Here is a 24,201-nt window from a genome sequence, read left to right as displayed (position 1 = left end):
TGGCGGTGGTAATATTGTTTGCGCTCGTCGCTATAGTTGCAGGCAATTTTATATAGGCGCTAGTAGCGCCACCACTTGATGACACATTCAATGGAAGCGCTGCTGTGGACGCATTTAATTGAATTGAATTGATATTATTGCGGTATTGCAGTGAGGAGTTCGACAATGGTTCGGGTGTTTTGTTGATAATTATTGAATGGTTAATTGTAACAAGTTGTGGCGCAGGACCACTGGGCTGTGGAACTGTTGGTGCGCCAAAGGGCGCCGGAATGGTTGTCAAACCGGAATGTTGGTTTTGTGTTTGAGTCAAAGGATTGGGTGCTGTTGCTTGGACTTGTTTTATTTGCACAATATTATTGTTATTCTTATTTCTGGTAACGCTGTCATTGATACCTTCTATGGGGTTCACAATTATAGATTTACGAATTACCTGTGGAAATGGTTCGGAACCAAAGAGATCTTGTTCCGGTGCATACACTTCCCTAGCTGGTAGCTTTGGCTCGATAATCGGTCGCTCCGTTGCTGGAAAATTGGGCACAAAGTTTGTTGTTGGTAGTGGCTTTACTGTAGTAGGTTCTTTGGGCTCTTCTGCCGCGTTCGATATAACGGTGACAGTGCCAAAATTCGACGAACTTTGTACGTGAGACTTGGGTATTACTGTGTTCGGATTAATTTTCGGTTCGGCAAATGGATTGAAAAATGGTTCATTAAATTCGTCCAACTGCGGTGAGGGACCCGAAGGAAAATTTGCAAAATTATCCACTGAGTTGGTGCGTTTATCGACACCTTTTACTGGTGTCGATGTCCAAATTTCCACGGAATGCGATTGCACCGGTGGATTTCGGGCCGGCACTTTGGGCAGCGAACGTTGACTTTTGGAAGTACGTCTTTTCAAAGGTAAGCCCACGGGCATCTTAAACGGCGCCATCGCAAACACATCCAACTCCTCCGGTTGGTTATTGGCGTTTGAGACTAAATTCGGTAACGGCGCATTTTCAGGCGATTCTTCTGTCTCATTACTACTCTTACCCTTCGAATCGGAATCACCAGAACCATAATCTAATTCATCGTCGAGCAATAATGGTTTATCGCCGAATTTATTTAGAAAATCATTAGATGTCGGACTCAACTCACTTTCATCATCGCGCGCTGTAATGCCACTCGCTTCAGCAGCAGCAGCCACAGCGGCCGCAGTGCGATCCTTCTTACGCATACGCACCTTAACCAACACACGACTAACATCATCTTCGTGCGTAGTAACACTTTCACATTCCGCATGGTAAGCCGATGAACTACACGTCTTTACACTCTCACTTATCCCATCCATATCCATGACGGGACGTCGTAGTTTTGTATTGCGCGTTTGCACATCGTTCTCGTCGAAAAAGTCATCATCTTCGGCACGCAAATCACTTGCAGAACCGATCGAATCTTCGCTATCCGACTTATCACCGGAAGCAGCTGCTGCAGCGGCAGCAATTGCAGCCGCTTGCTGTTGCTGTTGCTCATGTTGCTCTAAGGCGGCGTTAACTTGTTGAGCAGCTTGCTGGGCGGCTGTTGTTGGTTTCTTAGTGGAATGACGTAATTTCTTAACTATAGGCACTTTTAACTGTGTCTTATCGACTTTGTGATATGCAGCTTGCTGTATCTTATGTATAGTATCTGGTATATTATTGGTGACAATTTGCTTGAAAATCGCTTTTGTGCTGCTGGGTCCAGTGGTATTGCCGTAGTCTTCTTGAAAATATTCCGAATCGGAATCATCCGAAGTGGGATTATCATTACTACGCAATTTCTCATATTTATTACGATCCTCTAATGGAAGTTTGACAAAATTACCACTCGGCAATGCTACACCGGCCAATGTGGCCACAGAATCGCCATCACCACCACCACCACCAATACAATGTAGTGCATCGCCTAAAGCACCGTCAGCGCCACCTTCCGAATCTGTTTTGAGATTATTTATCAAAGAAGTTTTTTCTTCACTCGACACTTCGAGCGTGGGTGATAGCAGCCATTTAGACGAAGCGGTCGATGAGGTAGTGCCACAGGCCGCCGTTATGTTGCCACTCGCGCCGCCACTAGACGAAGCCATAGATGCCGAAGGACCACCGGTGACGATAAATTTAGCTGAAAATGAGATTAAGTTCTTTTATGCAATATAACAAATGAACTATGTACAGTTAGCTTAGTGGTGCGTATGTAAGTACGTTTTGCATACTCTAAATACTATTTTCATGGTGGCTACAATATATTTTTTGTATTGTTTATTTTTAAGTAAGTGACAATTGCTTTTGGTAAGACAACCGTTATTTATATTTGCCACGCCTTCCAATAAAATTTCGGAAGAGTGCTTTCAGAGAACGTTTCTTCATCTCTTCTCACTGCAGATAATTTACCGCTATTTGTGAAAATACCATTTCATTTCATTTTGAGTGCAATGCTCAAACATATTTTGAAACTAAATTTTGCAAACCAACACAAAACCACTATGCAGTAATATTTTCTAAAGACTATTATCTACATATGTAAGTGTAGGTGTGTACTGCTGGACAATAAACTTCTAAAGTTAAATTAGTTATATAAGTTAAGTATGGTTAGTTACAGGTGAATAGACTAAAACTATTTGCATATGACGACTTACGAATACAAACTCCTGTTTTATAATGACTAGTACTGTTTTATTAAACATACCATAAGGTTGTAAACAAAGTGATTGGCTAAATCGCGTATAAGAAGGATAAAAATAATAAATAAATGGGTATAACAACGCCATTTAGGCTCGTGTCCACTCTCCTTAATATTTCACTAGCCCCTGTGTTTTGTTACATAATTGATAAATAATGCCCTGGGTACTATATAATAAGCCTTTTGTAACTATTGATATACGTATTATGTGGGAAAAGATCCACGATTTGACATTTTTGAATAACATTGGATTGCATTACCCAAAATTAAGTGCAATTTCGGCTACCGGCTGCTATACTCGCGCTTGTGGCCCTACATAATAGGGATGTAAAGCAAAACCATGGCGAACAAATGTTTTTCAAAGTTAGAATATATTTCCCAATTAAAGAAGTTTCTATACAAGAACTTGATTTTGATCGTTCAGTTTGTACTACAGTGGTCCGATATCGCCAGTTACAACAGAGGAGCCCCTTCAAAGGAGAAAAGGACATATGTAAAATTTCATATCAGACCGACATAGCTAAATCAACTCAGCTCGTCACGCGGATCATTTATATATGTGTTTACAGGGTCTCCGACATTATCTTCTGGAACTTTATAACACTTCTTGGCAAACATATAAAGACGATTCTATCACTAAAACCTCTTTTTATGAAACAAAGTGTTTACAGTGTTTATTACGAGGACGCCAGGATACTTTTTACAGTGTTGACCAGGGAGCTTGATCCTTCGAGGAGGGTTTTCTGTCCTTTGACTTAATTCAAATTAACTTAATATTAATATATATTTTATATGCAAAATGTGTGTAGATGCGACACCAAATTAAGTAGTTTTCACTTTTTACAAAACATTTCTATAAATTTGTACAATAACCAGTAATATTTTAAGTAAAATTTCACCCAGTTTATGTACATATGTATGTATGTGTATGTTAAGAATTCTGATTATTTTATTTAATTTGCATATGTATGTGTACATAATGTGTGTAGTGAGCAAGTTTGTGTATAGATGTGTCTTAATTAACCTGAATTTTTGGCAAATAATTTGTTTTTGTATTTAAGGGAAGCTGTTATTACTCTGGGAAAGGGGACAATAATTCTTTCATGTAACTATTTTGCTGATATAACTATGGTTATACAGAAAATTTGGTTGAAATTGATACGTTATCGAAATTTATAATACTTAAAAGCATACAAAACCCGGAGATTTTGTATAAAGACATACAAAAGGTATTTTTAACTTTGTTATAAAAAAATTATCTAAGCGTCATATATATAAAATACAAAAAAATTGTATAAAAGTAACGCTTAACACTTCATATGCCTGCAAATCGATTTCACATTTAATAGTTTTTTTGCCCCACTTGCATAGCTCAACTCCCATTTTGCTTATAGTGTTGCAAACAATACACAAATAAATTAGTAGATTACAAAAAAAAATCATAAATTGGTGAAAATCGTAATACAGTTAAAATATATGTACTTTTCTTAACCAAAGCTTTGATGTGTATGAATTTAGTGATTTATGTATTTGTAATTGTAAAATTCTAGCCGCATTTGATAATAAGTGAGAACGACACCCAGTTGCACTGTTTTGTTGTTATTGCTTTTAAAAGTGAATAATTTGCATAGCTTTTTTGGTCATTGAATATGTTTATATATATTTTCATAGTATCATATAATCATAATTCATATAATATGTATATATAGTTTTTATTTAAATATATATATTTATATATATACTGAATTCATAAAATTATTTATACATAATTACATTGATTTAATGCCTTTACTGACTAAAAATTTGTATATATTGCAATACATGAGTGTAGGATGCGCTTTGTTAGCCTAGCTGAGGAGTTTTGGTACACTTTTCTTCATTCTGTTTTAGTCTAGACTAAACTAAAATCTACACTTGTTGCTGCTGGCTGCTTTATGATTTTACGAAAGTACGGGGGGTGGAAAATGCTCACACTCGGCTACAATGCTACATCATCTCACTTTGAAATGGCATTTTTGAAATAACTTTATTAATAATGGTTTTAAATTAGTTTGGTTTTATTTCCTATTAATTTTCATACAATTCTTTATCGGTGAATCACATTCTTTGCTAATTTCTCTGTACATTTACATATGTATATCGGTTTACTTCTTAATACTCTCTTCTTTAAGCTCTCGTTTTTTATCATTAATACCTTTTAATCATATATATATTTGTTTTTGCTGCGACAACAATTAGTTTATATATATATATTTAGTTTTATATATGTATATATATATAATTTTAGTTTATGAAAATAGTCATACACATTGCATTTGGTGAGTTTAGCTTTCGCTTACATTTTTAAGGTACAGTTTTCTATATACTTTCATAATACAATTCATTTCATTAATCAGAAAATGTTTATGTTGCTTTTTATAAGCCATTTTTTTTATTTTAACAAATTGTGTGTAATGAAAGGAACACTGTTCACAATTGGTCGGATGATTTGAGTATGTGTGTGTGTTTAAACAGAACAACAGCGAATTCTTTATAATCGGATAATTGGACATTTCGTGAGATTTAAAAAGGGAAATTTTATTTGAGCAAAAGTATTTAAGAAATAAATTGAAGCCATAAATCAATTGAAGCGCAGCTTATAGAAAGGATTTAATATATCTTGCACTGTAAACATAGCAAGAAAAAATGCGGGTGTATGTACTTCAGGAAAATATTATTTTGGCTTGGTAAAACTAGTTAGAAGAGATACTATCTATATGTATGTATTTATAAAAAAATATCTAAAGGATTTGTTACTGACATGGTATGAACCAATCTGTTTTATCTTAAAAAAAATATATTTGAGGTTACAACTACATATTATCTACACTAAATTTCCGATATAAAGATTTTTTGAATCAAGATGTAACACAAACTAATTATGCTTACGGGAGAGCTTAAGCCTTTAAATGTAACTTACAATTTCTCTATTTAATTTATAGAAGCCTGGGAAGCAATTAACATCCATTAAAGTTTTAAAATTCATACAAAGCGTGTTACTTTTGAGCGATTGCAATTCAGAATATTTTAACACTTGTAGATACTTTACTTTAATTTAAAATATTTATACAACCATGGAATGTGTTAGAAGCGGTATACAAGATCTTGAATGTACTGCAGTTTGAGCAAGTAGGAGAAAATTTATAAATGAGCTTCAATTGATAAATAGTAAAAAAAATGTGTACATATAAGCTAGTTGAAGCATATACGAAGCCCAGTTGTGTTTTCATTTCAATGCAATAACACCAAACTAAATAAAGCAAACACTGTGTACATCGAGAATGTTTATAAAGCAAGAATTATAGCAAAATTTTGAAAATAAACGGCGTTCGACACGGATGCATAAATATTAAAGGTAAAGGCTTTACTTATAAGATTTTCTCGACGGAATTTTAGGTTAGAAATTGAATCTCTCAGATCTTCTCTCTCTTCGCAGCAAAATTATTATGTTTTGTTTTTTCTTAAATTATAAAACATATGTATATCGGAGTAAGCATTTTGAAGTTTCCACAACTAAATAACTGGGCTTTTTTTTAGAAAAAATATGACGAAAAATGAAACCACACATAATACATAATTACAAATGACGGATGTATCTAAATATTCTAATAAGATATGCGCATATGATGATATGATATGTAAATTATATGCTTACATGTCTACTTAAATATATGTATGTACTATGTAATGCGTTCATTATATAATAATAATATTGTTATTTTCAATATTTTTTGTATTTATTATTTATTGAATTAGTCACAAATTGGAAAGGAAGAGAGCATAAGATACATACATTCGCATAGTTACAAACCATAACCCAGTTAATCAAATATACTATATTAGAATAGTCGCATACAACATAGCATACAATAATTTAGACTAAAAACCAACACCAAATATTGCATTTCTTTAAAATATATACATAATTTATTAGTTCATACAATCAAATTGCACATTATTGATAAACTAGAGGACAATCTTTAAATAGTGCCACCTCTAGCTTGTCCATAAAATAAGTGTAAAAGCTGAAAACTGATCTTGTCAACGATTCATTAAATTAATTAAATTTACATTTATCTAAATTTAAGATTTTCCAAATATTAGTGCTAATTTAAATACGAATTTTATACAATTGAAGTATAGAAATTTTGATGTTAGCTTTGTGTAAATACCACTTTTGCTTTTTATGCATTTATGTAAATATGTCAAATGTATATTGCATAATTGAATAGAAATGCTAATTATCAAGCACGAATAATATGCACGAACTACTAGCTACCGTTTATTTATACTCATTGATAAAATTATCAAACAACGCGATTTCGCTTTAAGAAACGTTACATTAAATATTAATTATATAATTTGTTTAGAATTGACTCATACAACATTGAGAAACTCAAGTGCACGCGTAGTGCTTGAATTGAGCCTGATTATTGTTTTGATTGCTGTCATTTTCCTTTAAGTCATTAATTTGTGAAGTTTTTTTGTCTATACTTGTAGTTTTAATGGTTTGAGCAGAAAGGAATTTCGCACTTTGTGCCAAATATATTGCAATGAGCCGTTAGCAGCTTTTAGCTTAATTAGTCAATTTCATTTCGCTTTACGTTTTTTGTCATTTTTTTATTTTGGTACATGCGGGAACTAGAAATATTACGCCGCGGTCAACTGTTTATTTTTGTTGTTATTTGTGCTCTTTTACTTTTCTTCTGCAGGAATTACTAGCATTGTTAAGTTGAGTGGTACTTTAGTAAATAATAGTGGTAGTAATGGTGGTAGAAGTATATACGCTAAATTGTTATTTATCAATTACTCATACTCATTGGCATAGGCATAGGCTTAGTATGTGCTAACATACATACTAAAACAGCGGTTGCTATGTATGTAGTAGAACAAGTAATGCAAAAAATAATTTCATGCTTTACCTCCAGTTTTACGCAGCGTTGTTGCTTTCTCGCGCAATCCGGCCGGCAAGCTGAATGGCGCCGAACCGAATGGATCCTCGGGTATGTGTGCCACGGCGGCATTGACACTACCGCTGCCGCCACCTGTAACCGAGCCGCCGCCGCCGGCAACTGTTGGGCCGAACGGCGTGACCGTGACCGGAAGTTGTGTTTGTGGTTGTTGTTGTAGTTGTTGCGACGTTGTTTGCGTTTGCGTTGCAGGCATACTTGTCGCATAACCTTCAGTAGGCGTTAGAGTTGAAGTAGTCGATGCAGACTTAGCTGTGATACCTTTATGAATTTGATAAATAACATTTTTAATGAGTTTAAATAAATATTTTTAGTAATTAATAGAGTGTTAGACTTACTTCCTTGACTGCCACGCTGGCGTATCTTATCAAATTCTGCTTCGAATATATGATCTTCTGTCATTTGTCCGAATGGTTGCTCTTCAAATGGATTCCAAGCCTCGATGCGTTTACCTAATGAACTGCCACTGGCATGATTCGCAGCCGCTGCATCGACGTTTGTATGTGCCAAACTATTATTAGTCTCTATGTTGCTACGCAGCACTTGAGCGCTTGTCAATTCAGCATTCGATATTGATGCCGACATGGCGGCGGCGCCTTGGCCTTGCATATGCAACGTTTGTGCTGGTGGTAGAAAGAGTCCTGGATTCGAGCCACCATAATTCGTGCCAGAATTGGCCATTGCATTGACCAGCATGCTGTCGTCGCCACCGCCGCCACTGGCATCGTTCGCGTGTGACGCACGACTCTTGACCGAATGATCATAGGGCGCCAGAAATTGAGAAGTCTCGTTGGCGAAAGTTCTAAGAGTTGTGATGTATATCCGAGAAATGGGTGCGAGCGTGTTGTAGGGGTGAAGTGGGAGCACAGCAATAGATGAAGAATGATGTGTATGGAAATAAGAAAAATTTAATGATGTTAAAATTGGATCAGAAACAGGGATGTGTGGAGAGTGGAGTGGAAGAAAAGGGGTGCGCATAACTCATGGCTTAAGTGCATTCAACGATTTAATTATTTTATGTATTTATTGCTTTTTTAAGGACATAAATATGTGTTTGAAGTTGAAAACTATTGTATATTAGGCGTTTACTCTTAAGGTCGAGATGTCTTCTTTGATATAATTTGCTTCAGCCCTGTTTGCTTTACAGATACAAATATTGATTGATTTTGAATACTAAGTAGATATACTAAGTAGATAAGAAAAAATATTGCATTTTTTTCTAAATTTGGAGAGCTTTGAAACCGCAGTATTGTAATTTTAAGACCAACATTCTTATTAATATCAATTAAAATAGTGATTTTCGTTGTATTCGAGTCAAAAAAGTTTTATATTGAATTGGCTGCTGAGTTAAAGTGCTTTCTATTTAATAATAAAAACAAAAAATAAATGAGTAACAATATATTGTGACTCCTCAAAGCGTACAGACAGTTTAGAATTTCAGTGACTATTCACTCAAATGTTCTTTTTCATCTAAAATGGCTGACCTTAATTAGTCCATACAGTCGAAATGAAAAAAATAAAATAAAATACACAATTAACACGGAAAGTCAGTGGTATACACATATAGGTATGCACATACATTGGCAAGGCATGTATGCAATTGCAAAAAACAAAACGAGAAAGAGCAGAAGAAAAGAAAACGTACAGAAGAAACACACACAAATCGATACAAGCATAGAAACATTCAATCAAATATAAGAGCACGAAAAATCTTACTTATTAAAGGCAGACGTATCGCTAACATTGCGTCGATGTCCGGAGGTGCCACTGCTACCAGAGCTTGGGCCCACGCCCGACACAGTCAGCATACTACTCTTTGTTGGTGTGCTGCCGACAGTTGTATGATGTGCTGACAGAGAGCTCACAGCTATATTATCCAAACCGTCGCCCAGCCCACCCATGCCCAGGCCCAGACCCACACCAACACCCAAACCACTGCTGCATGCGACTGTGTCTACAGTTGTATTTTTCATTGCTACCGGTGCATTCTCACTAAACGGATCTGGATATACAGACGACTCAAAGAGGCTATTCAGCACTTCAGGCGGCGGCTGTTGTTGCTGTTGTGCTGCGATTGCTGCCGTGTTGGTTATACCGGTTTGGTTGACAGTTTGTTGTGTTAGTTGTGGTAGTGGTGGTGGTGCAACTGTGGGAGTTGCGGCAACTACAATAGTAGAGGTTTGTGGTGTTGTTGCCGGCATGACTACTGTGGCTGCAGACACGGTTGTTGTTGCTGCTGCCTGTTGTTGTATTGGTTGTGGTGGCACAACTGGTGGTGCCAATTGTGGAAAATTCGCTTGAAATTGTTCAACTATCGGTTGTTGTTGTGGCTGTGGCGATGTTATATTATTGCGTGGCGATGGACTTGGCGGCAATCCAAGACCCAGTGGATTTGGACCATGTACAGCAGTGGAACCTTTCGGGCGTTGACGAGGCGCTACACTCGTACCGGACTCGACGATCGGCACACTTTGAGGCTTAGGTGTTTTTGATGCGGCAACAGCAGATAAGCGTTTCGCTTCGGACTCAAATGGAGGGATGACGAGTTGTTCGAAATTTGGTGGTGGAGATTTCTGTAGTTCGAGAAAATGTAAATGTTTAGATGACGATAGTATACGTTATACTTATAAATTTCAAATTTAAATTTTTTTTATTTATGTTTTACATAGAATTTGCTAAATATCGGAATAAAATAAATCCGATCCTTTTGAAAAAAAAAAAACAAGTAAAATGGTTATTTGCCATTGCAATGAGGTTCTAATACCCCTCACAAAGAACTTGATTTTGAAGGATTCAGTTTGGAAGCTTTATCCTATAGCAGTTCAATCTGAGCAATTTGTTTGAATATTGCGATTTTTTTTAAATCCTAGAATATTTGTTTTTGCGTTTAGAAATTAATTTATTAAATTGTTGAAACTTTAAAAGAATCCCAGATTTCTTGTGTTGGGAAAACTTACGTGCAAATTTTGTACTGGATTCTCTTTGCCAGCCAATCGGAATACCACTTCGCACACTTGCCAAATATTCGGTCGCTTATCCATATCGGGTTCGAGCATATATTTAATCAATTGATGCATGCCTTTTGAGTATTTGGAATTGTCTGGTATGGAGAATTGACCATTCTGTATGGCCAATGTACTTTCGCCGAAGGGCAAATTGAAAAAGCACAATTTGTATAGCATGCAACCAAGTGCCCAGATATCCGCTTTAGTTGTAATACTTTTACCAGAATAGAGATCGATCATTTCGGGCGCACGATACGATAATGTTGTATACTTTTGGATTTCCTCTTCAACCAATGTGACGCCATGTTGTTGCGGATTCAAAACTTTTCCTGTGGCTGAGCCAAAATCGCAGAGTACAAAATTACCAGCATCATTCTGCAGTATATTCTCAACTTTCAAATCCCTATGGATAATTGGGGTTTGACAATAGTGCAAGCGTGACACTGCCTCTGAAATATCACAGAATATGGTGAGAACTTCCTGTTCGTTAAAGCCAACCTGCAATCTGTAATGTATTTAGACGTAAATAATCATAATTATTCCAGTGTATGTATATGTATGTATCTTTGTGTATAAAGTATATACTTGTAGTATGTGTTTGTGTATAAGTGTGTTGTGCTCGCATGCAGTCACATATTTGATTAATTATGAATTAATTGTGTAGCACTCACCTTGCATTCATCATGGCCAGCATGTGCTGCTTGCAGTAGGGCATGAGCAACAGTACTTCACATACACCGTTACCGGTGTGCGTAATGCTCGAGTCTACGTAGCCTATAATATTCTTGTGACCGCTTAGATTACTCTATGGAAAAGGCAGAAAACACACACAAAATATAATTGCGGTTTAAATGAAGAGCGATTCTCATAACGTGCATTATTCCCATAATTTAATATTTACTTAGTTATACGTTATAATGAGTGAATATAAAATATATAATGAAATATTTAATAATTTAAGCGACACGAAAGCGTGGAATGTTAGCCGTGATAATGGCCTGCGCACCGCAGAGCTCAGCCGAAGGCTAACACTCCAAATTTTGTGCGCTTAGCGTGAGTGTAACGGTGCACTTACAGCGATCTGAATCTCCCTCTTGGCCACGTTCAAGTCGTGCTCGTTATTCACATACATACGCTTCAGCGCATATTTTGTATTGCCTGTGTTCGCTTTAGCGAGGAAGACCATGGCAAAACCACCTGCAAGGAAGCCAATTCATGTTTGATTAAAAATATTCTGCTAAAATATATACATATTTATAGAAAGATACACACGAATTAATGCATGTGTAAAAAGAAAAACTAAAATATCTATAGTGTTTCGTGATAAAGCAACACTTCAAATTTATTTGCGATTCCAGACACATTTCAGGAAATTCTTTTTCTGTTTAGTAAAGTGATTAATAATCTGCAGGCTAGACAAAGCTTATTAATTGCATTATTTCTATATTAAGTAGAAAGGAAAAATGTAATTAATTCGCATTTTGCCATCTTACGATTATAGCCATAATATATAAGGTATTTACATAATTAATACTCCGATTGTTCGTTCGTTGCCTTGGATAAAAATTCATGCCAATTTTCGTGAAGATATCTCGTTGAATACAAAAGTTTTTCATACAACAACTTGTTTTTGATAGTTCAGTTTGTATGGCAGCTATATGCTATAGTGGTTCGATAACTGCGGTTCCGACAGTTGAGCTTCTTAGGCGAAAAAAGATAAGTGCATAATTTCAGATCGATATCTCAAAAACTGAGGGACTAGTTCGCATATATATTAGTAGACGACGGGACCGACGAACATCTTTCCTTTTGGTTATAAAATTCGTTACAAAGTGAATACGCCCTGTTCAGGGTACAATAACATTTGAACTTCTTATTATTCCGATTGCCAGTCATGGTTACAGTCATTTGTTGCAAACACGCCACATTTCCAAAGACACATTGGAAGAACCTTTCAGCCCAATGTATTTTTCTTGTTGGGAATAATATTTTTCAAATATTCTACAAACATTTTCTGAATGTAGTAGTCAGAGTGCAGTAGTAGTGTCTGCCTCGAATTCCCACGCAGAATAACTTTTGCCAACAGGTGTTACTTTGGACTGAGTAGTAAAGTTCTCTTTCGACGAACAAAAACCAAACTCTATAAGTCACTCATTATTCCCGTCCTGCTATATGCAAACGCAAATAAATAACAAGTAAGGAAGGGCTAAGTTCGGGTGTCACCGAACATTTTATACTCTCGCATGATAAAGTGATAATCGAGATTTTATTATACGTAATTTACATATTTTTTTATTTTGCTGTAAAATTAATTAGAATTAAATTCTGAGAGATTTACCGATATTTTCGTTGAAAAATTAGGTTAGGTTAGGTTAGGCACTGTGTTCTTCGTGTTCGATATCAGGGACCTTGAAAAGCTATAGTCCGATCACGACAATTTTTCCACAAGGGATACCTCAGCTCAAATACCGTATTTGTGTAAAGTTTTATTCCGCTATCATCATTGGTTCCTAATGTATATATTATACAGAGAAGGCATCAGATGGAATTCAAAATAGCGTTATATGGGAAGAAGGCGTGGTTGTGAACCGATTTCACCCATATTTCGTACATGTTATCAGAGGGTTAAGAAAATATTATATACCGAATTTCATTGAAATCGGTCGAGTAGTTCCTGAGATATGGTTTTTGGTCCATAAGTGGGCGACGCCACGCCCATTTTCAATTTTTAAAAAAAGCCTGGGTGCAGCTTCCTTCTGCCATTTCCTCCGTAAAGTGTGTTTCTGACTTTTTTTGTTAGTCGCTTAACGCACTTTTAGTGATTTTCAACATAACCTTTGTATGGGAGGTGGGCGTGGTTATTATCCGATTTCTTTCCACTGTATATGGAAATGCCTGAAGGAAACGACTCTACAAAGTTTGGTTGACATAGCTATAGTAGTTTCCGAGATATGTACAAAAAACTTAGAAGGGGGCGGGGTCACGCCCACTTTTCCAAAAAATTACTCCAAAGCTCTTCCCTAATGCGATCGGTTTCCGCCATTTTGTGGGCGTGGCAGTGGATCGATTTTGCCCATCTTCGAACTTGACCTTCTTATGGAGCCAAGAAATACGGGTACCAAGTTTCATCATGATATCTCAATTTTTACTCAAGTTACAGCTTGCACGGACGGATGGACGGACAGACGGACGGACTCGTCACCCTGATCACTTTGGTATATATAACCCTATATCTGACTCTTTTAGTTTTAGGACTTACAAACAACCGTTATGTGAACAAAACTATAATACTCTCTTTAGCAACTTTGTTGCGAGAGTATAAAAATTCAGACCACGCAACTATTGTCTTTAAATGGTTGATCCACTAGCCAGGATAAAGAGATTCGGGGATTTCAGATTTTTGAATCAATTTTTATACATTCACTCATACACTCATATTTCATAATTTCAGTAATTGCATTTCAAAGTTTAAGGCACCCCAGGCCGTACTGGTTAAGGATGATATAAACTACCTTAAAATCAACCAATTAAATTCAATATAAGACGTTAAAGTCTTTTTCTGAAAATCCGAATTCTGCATCCTTTTGAAGAACACTATTAACTTAAAGTGCTTGCTTGCTTTTGTTATCCTCCTACCATGCTATTAGTTTATGAATAACCCACTTATAAGTATGTAATACTTTACAAACGGAACCGTTATGATATTAAGAACCTAGAAACTGTGATGCTGAACTTACAATTCTCGGACTTAAAATACAAGCGCTCCTCCTACACTACATTCATCTGCATACGCATAAGTAATGCAATTAAATTGCAATTCAATTAAAAAATGTACTGTTAGTCAATGTTGTGGTACGTAACATACATATATATGACTAAATGTGGTACCACTTGGTCACTTTGAACAAAACGTACTAATGACAAAGTCTTACTCATGCCATACTCTGCACTGAAACACATTTATATGAAGACACTCGTCTTTATAAATGTACTTTGGTACATATGTATGTATGTATTCCTAATAATATATGTATGTACCATATTTAGGTACAGATGAAAAAATTTATGGCTATATGTACCTTGGTGCCATAAAGTTACTATTTACACGGCAAAGTATTTACGTTTTTGTGTCAAAAGCGAAGTAATCGATATTTGTAGCATGCTACAGCCGGCAAATAATTCCTACATACATACACACATGCACTTAGTGAGTGGGAGCATTTTAAATGCTTGGGTAGGAGAGGATTTATAGACTTAAAGAAGAGGAAAAATGCTTTTGAGAATCCAAATAGATGCATTGAGTAAGGGATTTGAGTGTAGTGAAGCCAATTTGGCGTATTGAAGTATTAAAGAAGAATATTTTAAGCAAAGAAGGGCAGGTGTATTAAGAAAGTAAGTCATGTGTATGAATTTCGTGAAGAATTTTACTTAAAATAGAACAGAATAAATTCTGTTAAATGTATGGTTCTATGTAAACTGGTGCGATGGTTAATTATCATCGTATAAAATCCATTAATTGCTCTTCGACAATTCTGCCCGTTTTGACGGATGTTCTCACGCAAACGCCTCAATACAAATTCATCATGCACCAAACCAGGAATATCGAAAGAAACAATAAGCATCACCTTGATTTTTGAACGGCTTTGGCGTGTTTTTTTTTGGTTTCGGCTGGTTCCTTTCCCTCCATCCATTGTTAACTTATTTGCATGTCAAACTCATAAACCCATGTCTCATCAGTAATATTGCTCTTCGTGAAAGTGAGTTCACACTATAAAACATGTCCTAAGATACCTGTTTACGGTACTCTTTTCGAAAAAAATACAGCTTTATCGGGAAAAGTCGAGACAGAACGCGTTTCATACCCAAAATATTCACCAAAATAATTCGAACGGACTCGCGAGAGATGTCTAGATCTCTTGCCATCTCTCTAACACTTGCCTGACGTTTTTCAATTACCATATCCTTCACTTTTTAATATTTTCATCAGTTGAAGAGGTCGAAGGTCGTCCAGAACGAGGCATGTCTTCAACGATCTCTCGACCGTCTTTCAATGCTTTGTACGGCGGGTAGGCTGGAGTTTTTGATAAAACTGAATCACCGTAAGGCTTTCCAGCATTCACAACGATTTCGGTTTCGATTAGAAATACAAAAGTTGAGATCGATATCGATGTTCGATACATTGTAAAAAAGCCAACTTAGCAAAATAAATTTTTTTTGAATATCATTTATCCGGTGAATTTAATTGCAATTTTCGGGTGCTTTTTAGTCACAATGTATCATCACATGCCATCAAATTTGACCCGGACTGGTCCATTTAAACCGAGCGTGTAGACCGAATCGATCCGCAGATACAACTTTGTTTATGCTAGTTTGAAGTTTGATCTTCTTCTATCAATTAGTGTGTGTTTGGCAGTAGTTTGTTTACGATGTGAAAAGTTTGTTTAGCGATTTTTATCAATTTACACAACGAGTTTTCATTGATCCCTGTGACCTTCCTCTATTTTCAAAACTGAAAAGTCTGCTTCAGTGAAGATGCCATGAGTTTATTAAAGCCATAAAAAATCATTCACTGATTCCAAGGATGGTCTCTCCTAGCCGAGGTTTATAACAGGTGTATTGAAAATTGGTTTAAGCATTGGCATTGGCTTAAAAAGAGCTTATTTTGAAGAGGATAATAAAGATTTATATTTAAGTACGTGAAGGTAAAAAATTTTTGGCAGTCCGGGTCACAATTTATCAAATGTATTATATTATAAAGGGTCTACCAACAAGAGCGATGTGTTGTTAAAATGAAATAAAACACACAAATTTGGCCCAAATGGGCTCTGTTTTTTTTTTGTTAGGCATATAATTTTATGATTTAAATTCATGATTTGAACAAAATGTCGGCCACGGCTCCGTTTGCATATCTCCACCCATTAACGACAACTTACGATGGAACGGTGCAGCATTTCGACTGGAATTTCGGCTATAGTGCACTGAAGATTACCCTCCAGCTCGATCCTTGCTGGTTGATTGGCGTAAATCATTCATTTAGCTTACTAACAAAGAAAACAAACTAGAGGCGTTAAATCGCATTATCTTGATGGTCATTGGACTGGATCATTTCTCGAAATTAGCAAGTCGCCAAACTTCACAATTGTCCATGCTTACACGTGATATATGAGGCGATCCACCGTCTTTTTGGAAATAGAGATCGTTCGCGACGATTCCGGAAAACAAGTCAGTCAACATCGTCTTAAAATGCTCGCTATTGATGGTAACGATATTTTCTGCCTCATTCTATAGAAATAAGTCCCGATGATGCCTCCAAACTATAAACCGCAGAAAACGGTAAATTTTTGGGGATGCAAATGTGCTTCCTAAACCACACGAGTTTTTGACTCATAACGTTAATTTTGTTTGCTGACGAACCTATTAAGCCAGAAATGGGCCTCATCTGAGAGAATATTTTTATGATGAATTTTATTTTAACGTTGTTTTCGCGCGAGCTGTCAAACTCATGTCATGCCTATTGTTAGACGCTGTATATTTATAATAGTTTAGTTGACTCCGTCTCTAAAAAAAACGATATACCTCATTTAACTCTAATGAAATATTAACTTGCGGTTATTGAGAAGGAAGATTAGCGGACTTTCCGTTTTACAATTTCATTGAAAAATATGAATTTATGTACATGTGTACGCCTATTTTAAATCATTCCGAATTAAAAATAATTTTTATCGCAAAGTACTTATAGTATGTAGCACAAAATCTATTTTTATAAAATATTTCAAAATTTCCAAAAGAGCGAGCTATAAAATTTGTATGGAATAAAAAAAAATTATTTTTTTGGTAAATTTCGATTCTATCATTCAATATAGTTTCCTTCTAATGCGATAAATTGTACATTGGGATACTATAAAGGAATCTTCTAACATTGCAATAAAGCTTTTTTACGATTTTTCCTTTACTTCAAAATATGCCTCAGCTTCCCTTCATTGTAGCTAAATTTCTTTTTAGTAAGCATTCTCTTAAGACCTGAGAACAGGAAAAAGTTTATGGAGTCAGATCCGGAGATTACGTCGGTGCATTGTCATGACCACATAGCACTTTCTTTCCTTCAACAGTGATCTTTTTTCTGCAAATTATACCTTACAATTGCAATAAAGCTATACAAGTATAATCGCTATATATGTACATATAGTTTTTTCACTTTTAAAGATAATCGCATTCAAGACGTCATATACATATGTATATCAATCTATTTTCGTTCTGGTACATTTTTATTCCATAATCTATTGTTTTACAAATTCCTTGATAGGAACGATGGAACTTCTTGGAGAATTGGAGTATAGAGAAAGTTATGGCAATCAGATATGATATTAGGAGGATATGACTGATAACTAATCGGCATTTGAATTTCTCTAAACTGTTCATGAATCAAAACACTAATGTAAATATTACAAGAGAGTGAGCTAACTTAAAACATTTTGCGAGAGATAAGAACTCTATGGAATGAAGGCAAAGCTGTTGACTTGTATTATAAATTTCCCAGGTGTGGCGCGTCATTAGCATTTTTAACGACAGACGCCTCAGCGATGCCCACAAGCAAACAAAAATTGCGTGAAATGCAAAATAGCACTATTCGAATAGGAATATGAAAAACAACAACATGTGTATTAGACTGGTGTAGCTGTTAGGAGACAAGGGTGAAACAAAAAACTATGCGACGAAATTTGCTTATCAAATTTTTTTTTGTTTTTTGTACTCATTGGTTTTTCGACATCTAATGAGCATTGCGGGATGCGGTTTTTACAACAACAAAAAAATAATAACAATTTGCCACAAAATATCGCAAAAACAGCAACAACAAAAATGAATACACAACAAGCAAGTGTTCGCCAGTGGGTATAAGGGGGTCGCAGCAGCTGATGATAAAGTTGATATGCAAAGTAGCAACCGCGCCAGCAACAACAAGCACAAGTGATAAGTAACAACAGCGTAGTAAACACAAAAGCGCCAAATACGAATTGTATCACTTGCTTTGGTGACTTGTTAACTGGTGTCTGTATGTATGTAGATATGTATGTGTATGGCGTGCACGTGTATATATTTTTAATACATTTTAAGTATTCAAAGGGGAGATTTCAAATTCTAGATCTGTATATATAAAAATATGTGTATACATACATACATATTTGTATGTACATACGTACATCAAAATATGGGTTTCTATATTTGTATGTATGCAGTTGCATTTCTCCGTTACTGTAGCTTTAATACGGTGTTTATATTTATTTGTAACCATGTAGGTAATAATATGTAACGCTAAGCGAACGTTATTCCAAGGTCAAAACGTTTACGCAGTGTGGGGCAATCAACGTTTAACGGCCAAAATGTATGTACATACATACATACATACAAATATTTAACTTCAATGTGCACATAATTGAGGTAATAGTCAGAATTGAATCGACAGCTCGCCTTAAAGCTAGCTTATTACAACAATTTGTTTGTATGTATGTTCATAAGTAAACTAAAACACACGGAAATTGAATTTTTGTAATTTTTTTAGTATATCCTACTCTGTATCTCACTATTTAGAGAGCGGATTAAATCATATACATACATACATATGTATATGCACTACAGATGTTTGAAATTATTATACTGAAATTGTGAAAGTATATGTTTTTATTAGATGAAAGCAATTTAATTTTATGTAATATTCCAAGCCTTAATACGCTTTCTAAAGTGATTCAGATTCCAACACTAATCGTATGACTCATTGATCCTAATTTTTCGACTCTTTTTGTCAGGATGAAAAAAAGAAAAAAACATTGACTTCGACTGCACCGAAGCTATAATGTTGCTGTTGTGGTTGTTGTAGCGGCCGAATTCTGCCCAGTTGGCGGTCCTTGGCCAGATAAAAATGCGGGTCCGACCCAGTTACGTAGAACCAATACTACACCCTACACCCAATACTAATTTAATGCTGCTCTAAAATAAATAAATACAGTTAATTTTTTTTTTTACATAAACGCTTGGCTTCTAACTACAAAAATTTTGTGCAGTGTCCAGGAGCTATAATACGCAAATATATTGTATCATAAAAGCTATTAAAGAAACGAGAGCTGCTGCAAGGAAAACGTGAAAATTAAATGTGTTCTAGGAAAATGTAGGCAGGTTTATAAATGTCGAAGGTTAGCTAAGCAGTTAAGAAAATTCGGAGAGAATTCTAATTTGCATACACTTGCTCTCAAGCAATTGCTGCAATTGAAAGCACACGAAATACCAAATAAAAACGTAAAAGATAGTGAAAACCAATTGTATATGCATAAATAAATGTATGGATTCAAATAAACTTGCATACGTACGTAAAAAAATGGGTATGAGCATTGCGAAAAATGAGTGCAAAAAAGAGATCTGAGCAAGTTGCCTCAATAAGTTTAGTGAAATAAAAAATGTTGAAGAAACTCAAACTTTGTAGCTTTGCCGCTGTGCTACAGCTGAGAGACAATCGTTAGACTGTCAATTAGCTGTATATGCTGTTTTTTTTAGTCCAGTACAAATAAATTTTGTCATACAAAATATTGTATTAGCTCAATTAATGTATATGTATGTTATTATTTTTGCATTTCGGAGTAATTTTGCCAGAAATGAATCACAGCACCGCCTTTTGTATTGTATTCTTGATAAATGAAAATAAACGAGACGAGATTTTGGACTAACTATGGGATTGAAAGCTGTTTTTTTTATGATTAGATAGGTAGCTTATAACTATAGCTGACAGGAATCAGAAAACAATCTTCAAAATATTTTGACCTTATAGGGTTATCCAAAATTGGCTTCAGTTTAAAATGTTATATATGTATATACATATGTATATGTTTTCTTTGATCCTCATAACGACTTTTATGAGAGCTATGTTGATTCTTTTTGTAACTCCAATCAAACAGTACTCTTCTCAAAGATCTACGTGACATGGGTTTCGCGACGTGAGTGAATCACATTCATTGATATATATTATATTTAGTTACAAAACCAAGTCAATTATTTTATAAATATATATTCTTATGACGAACGATTTTAATATGAAATACACAAGCTCGGTTATCATTTATGTACAAACCAATGAAGATTAAATTTTCAAACAAACTTCAATTTTGTTATATATAAATATATTTAGATATCTACATAGATAAGTTAAATACATACATACATAAATATTAGCAATATATTAATATTCTGGAACGTATTTTATGCTAATCTAGGTATTAACGGTTAAAAGTGTTTTATATGACACGGAATTTGTCTATACATGCATACGTAGTTGCTTTTATGAAAAATAACCTACCGTTTTTTGTATTTTGAATCACTACGTGATTACTAGAAAATTACTACAAGTTATAATTGATGATACCACAGCATAGTAGAATACTTCTTATAACATATATAATGTGCATAAACATTGTCGAACGTGCTTCAGATAGCGTGGAAGATAAGAAATTATTTATGGAACATATTAAGATTTTTTTCTGTGATCCGACAAGAATACTCACACTAACTGATAGTAATACTGAAATGTACATACGCGTATTTTCAAGATCTTAAACAAATATTGTTTAAGTAAAAATATATGTATCTTCAGATTTTCGTAATCGTTAATTTAGAAATGCAATTGTGATTGATTTTGGTTTCGGTAACGTAGATCTTATTGCATGACGAAGTAGTAGTAAGAAAGTAAATACATATATGAAAACGCATACAACAATTCCTAATTTTGGGCTTTGCTTGACTTGACTGAATTTAAAATTATCCGCATAACTTCTTTTGTGCTTTATATGTTATAAAAACCTCATGGTGTGCATATTGTATAACACGTTGTCGACAGGGGTACCGCAATTCGTTATGCAGCTCGCTGCAGTATATGAGAATATTGCATTTACAAATATACATAGTTTCAAACATGACTGAGTCTATATATGTATGTTATACACATACATACAAAGTTTGTATGATTTGCATATTCCTTGAGTAAATTTTGAACTTTATAGCATTTATTCAAAGGAAAGCTGGTGACCGTGTCAATGTTGTGATTTCCTCACACTAACAACTATGACGGAAATATGTCTAGGTCACCAGAGTATTTGAAGGTAAAATGAAAGGAGTGTAGGGAAATGGCTCTCACGCCAAATTTAAAAAGTAATTTTAGTGATAGGTATTAAATTTTATTTTATTTAAATAGTGAAAATATACATATATCTCTATTTACAATTTTAAAGTTGGATTGTGAGACTACCGTCATAACATTATGCTACAACTATTTCACGCAATCTCAAATCAAAGATATCAACATTATCTTATCATCCTCTACTGTTCCACTTTTAGTCTGTATGCCATTTATGTATCTGTATAATTTCACTTAATCTCCATAATTCAAATGCTTCTCTAACCAATCAACACCGTGGGTTTACTCAAGTGGAAATGTCACAGATAAGAACATACATAAGTGAACTCATTGTGTGCACGTAACAAAGAGTAGGCAAGTGACCCTAATGTACACATTCCATACAATGCAGGCCAACATCACCTGTTTTCTTACCAACACAAAAGATATAAATTACACAAGTTTCACCACTTAACTTTATTGAATTCTTTTTGAAATAATTTAAGTACAAATAATAAAATCAATTGCCAACTCACCTTCAGCGAGCACATCTTCCACGGTCACACTTACACGTCCCACTGTAAATACTTTACCAACAAAACTGTTGGTCTCCTTCGATGTGGAGTGATTGTGCGAGTTATCCAATTTTTCATTTTTATCGAATTTTGAAAAGATCTTCTTCATGTTGATGACAATTGGTTGACCACACTAAGGTGGCGGAACTGTCAACCACAAATATGGAAACTTTGCGGATGCTGCACAGCAGATATAGTAAAAAATTACACGTTGATAATGGGTTGTCTTGCTATTGCAAAATGAATTGCGCATCCACCCGAAGTGGGTAACGAGTCATGCGTTACGGCGACGGTGGTGGCAGCGTTAACTGACTATGATGACGAAACGCCCACAAGTTGTGAATGCACCGCTTCTTTCCGGCGACAGCCTGACGGATCTAGTATATATAGAATGCACTGAAATACTTTTACTTCGTTTTCACTATATTATTGACACTTTTTCAAAGTCACTGCTTAATCCAACAGCTGCTTTGCTTTCGCCAATTTTAATGGCAGAAAAGAAAGTTTTATTTTTTTGCGTTTTACTTCGATTTTCCCTTGTACTTTTTGCAACTACTACAATATTTTTTGTGTAATTTCTTGATGATTTGTTTATTAAACCTACAAAGTAATATGCACTTCCTAGCCGAATTTGATGTTTAATGTTTCAAATTGTTAAGACTTCTCTGGCAATGTTTCAAAAGAAAATCGCAATAATCGAATATTTTCACCTGCCAGCAATCGCGAACAAATCACAAAATTTGCTAGCTGACATTGACAGTTCTAATCCGTCTGTCAATCTTCCAGTTTGCTTTGATCATGTTCCTTACTATTCTGCAGGGTTGTATATAGAATGTATAAAATAAAATCAATTTTAATTCACATAAATTTACAGTCAGGTAACTCTATGTTATCATTTCAACTAAGAAAAATAAGAAGCAAAACAAAATAGAACTAATTAAACTGATTTTCTTGACTTTGTCTTTCTTTTGTTATTTTTAGCGTATGCAAACTCATAGTATTCATTTTAGAAATCTAGTATTTATAAGAAATTATTTTAAATACCTCTTTTAATTTCAAATTGAAGTAGTATTTCGTATGTAGATATATGTATTTCACAAAATGCATAAACATTTCATTAGAACTTTTAACATTAGCTTGCGAAAAATTGTGATATTGTATTGATATAAATATCATATAACAAACGGGGAAACTTTAGTATACGATCCCACGATTTCAGGGTTAAAAGTGGTATGGTTGGATAGGGCTGATGCTCCAGATTAAGAAAATATATAATTGTTGCCGCCGCAAACTTATAGTTTCCGAGATATTTCCATTTAAAGTTGAAAATTTTGCAAATTTTATCTTGCAATTTCTCGATTGCTAGTAGTTATTTAATTCATATTATGCCTTTTTTATGCACTTATACTTCATTACATTGTTTCTACATATTTATTTTTTAGTAATTATTTAGTTATTTGCTTAAAATAAGCATTTTATATTTTACACAATTTTCATTCCATGCACAATAACAAAAGTATTCCGTGTTTACAGATATTAAGTGTTGCCATAATTACACATATATCAAACGAATAAGAATGGATATAAAAACTCAAACGCAGAAAACAAATACTATCTGAAATAAATTTTCCATTGTAATAAGAAAATTTTTAAGGCTTTATTGGCGGCCTTCGGCCGCGCTTCAAAAAAAATAACCCTGGCCAATCCAACACCGGGGTGTATCAAGTTTTTTTTTAATTAAAACTCCTTTTCGCGTTGGCGGCCTTCGG

At 34.8% G+C, this 24,201-nt stretch overlaps 1 protein-coding gene and 1 long non-coding RNA gene across 2 annotated transcripts; one reads left to right on the top strand and one right to left on the bottom strand.

Moving 5' to 3' along the window:
- LOC105223106 (uncharacterized) lies at positions 1 to 23,239 on the bottom strand (the record flags this gene model as incomplete). Its single annotated transcript, XM_019989206.3, is given in 8 exon segments — positions 1 to 2,133; positions 7,653 to 7,961; positions 8,039 to 8,502; positions 9,417 to 10,273; positions 10,658 to 11,210; positions 11,377 to 11,510; positions 11,781 to 11,902; positions 22,394 to 23,239. Coding segments are annotated over 8 exon segments (4,720 nt in total), but the record flags the coding sequence as incomplete, so codon positions are not given.
- Positions 5,780 to 6,457, top strand: LOC125778923 (uncharacterized). Its single transcript, XR_007423029.1, has 2 exons — positions 5,780 to 6,085; positions 6,268 to 6,457. It is a non-coding gene; the product is annotated as an uncharacterized LOC125778923 (long non-coding RNA).
- Positions 23,240 to 24,201: the final 962 nt, after the last annotated feature.

The sequence above is a fragment of the Bactrocera dorsalis genome, chromosome 1, assembly GCF_023373825.1.
Source record: "Bactrocera dorsalis isolate Fly_Bdor chromosome 1, ASM2337382v1, whole genome shotgun sequence".
In the NCBI taxonomy this organism is placed as follows: Eukaryota; Metazoa; Arthropoda; class Insecta; order Diptera; family Tephritidae; genus Bactrocera; species Bactrocera dorsalis.
The sequence above is the reverse complement of the archived record's forward strand: the minus strand, read 5'-3'. Positions and strand labels throughout refer to the sequence as shown.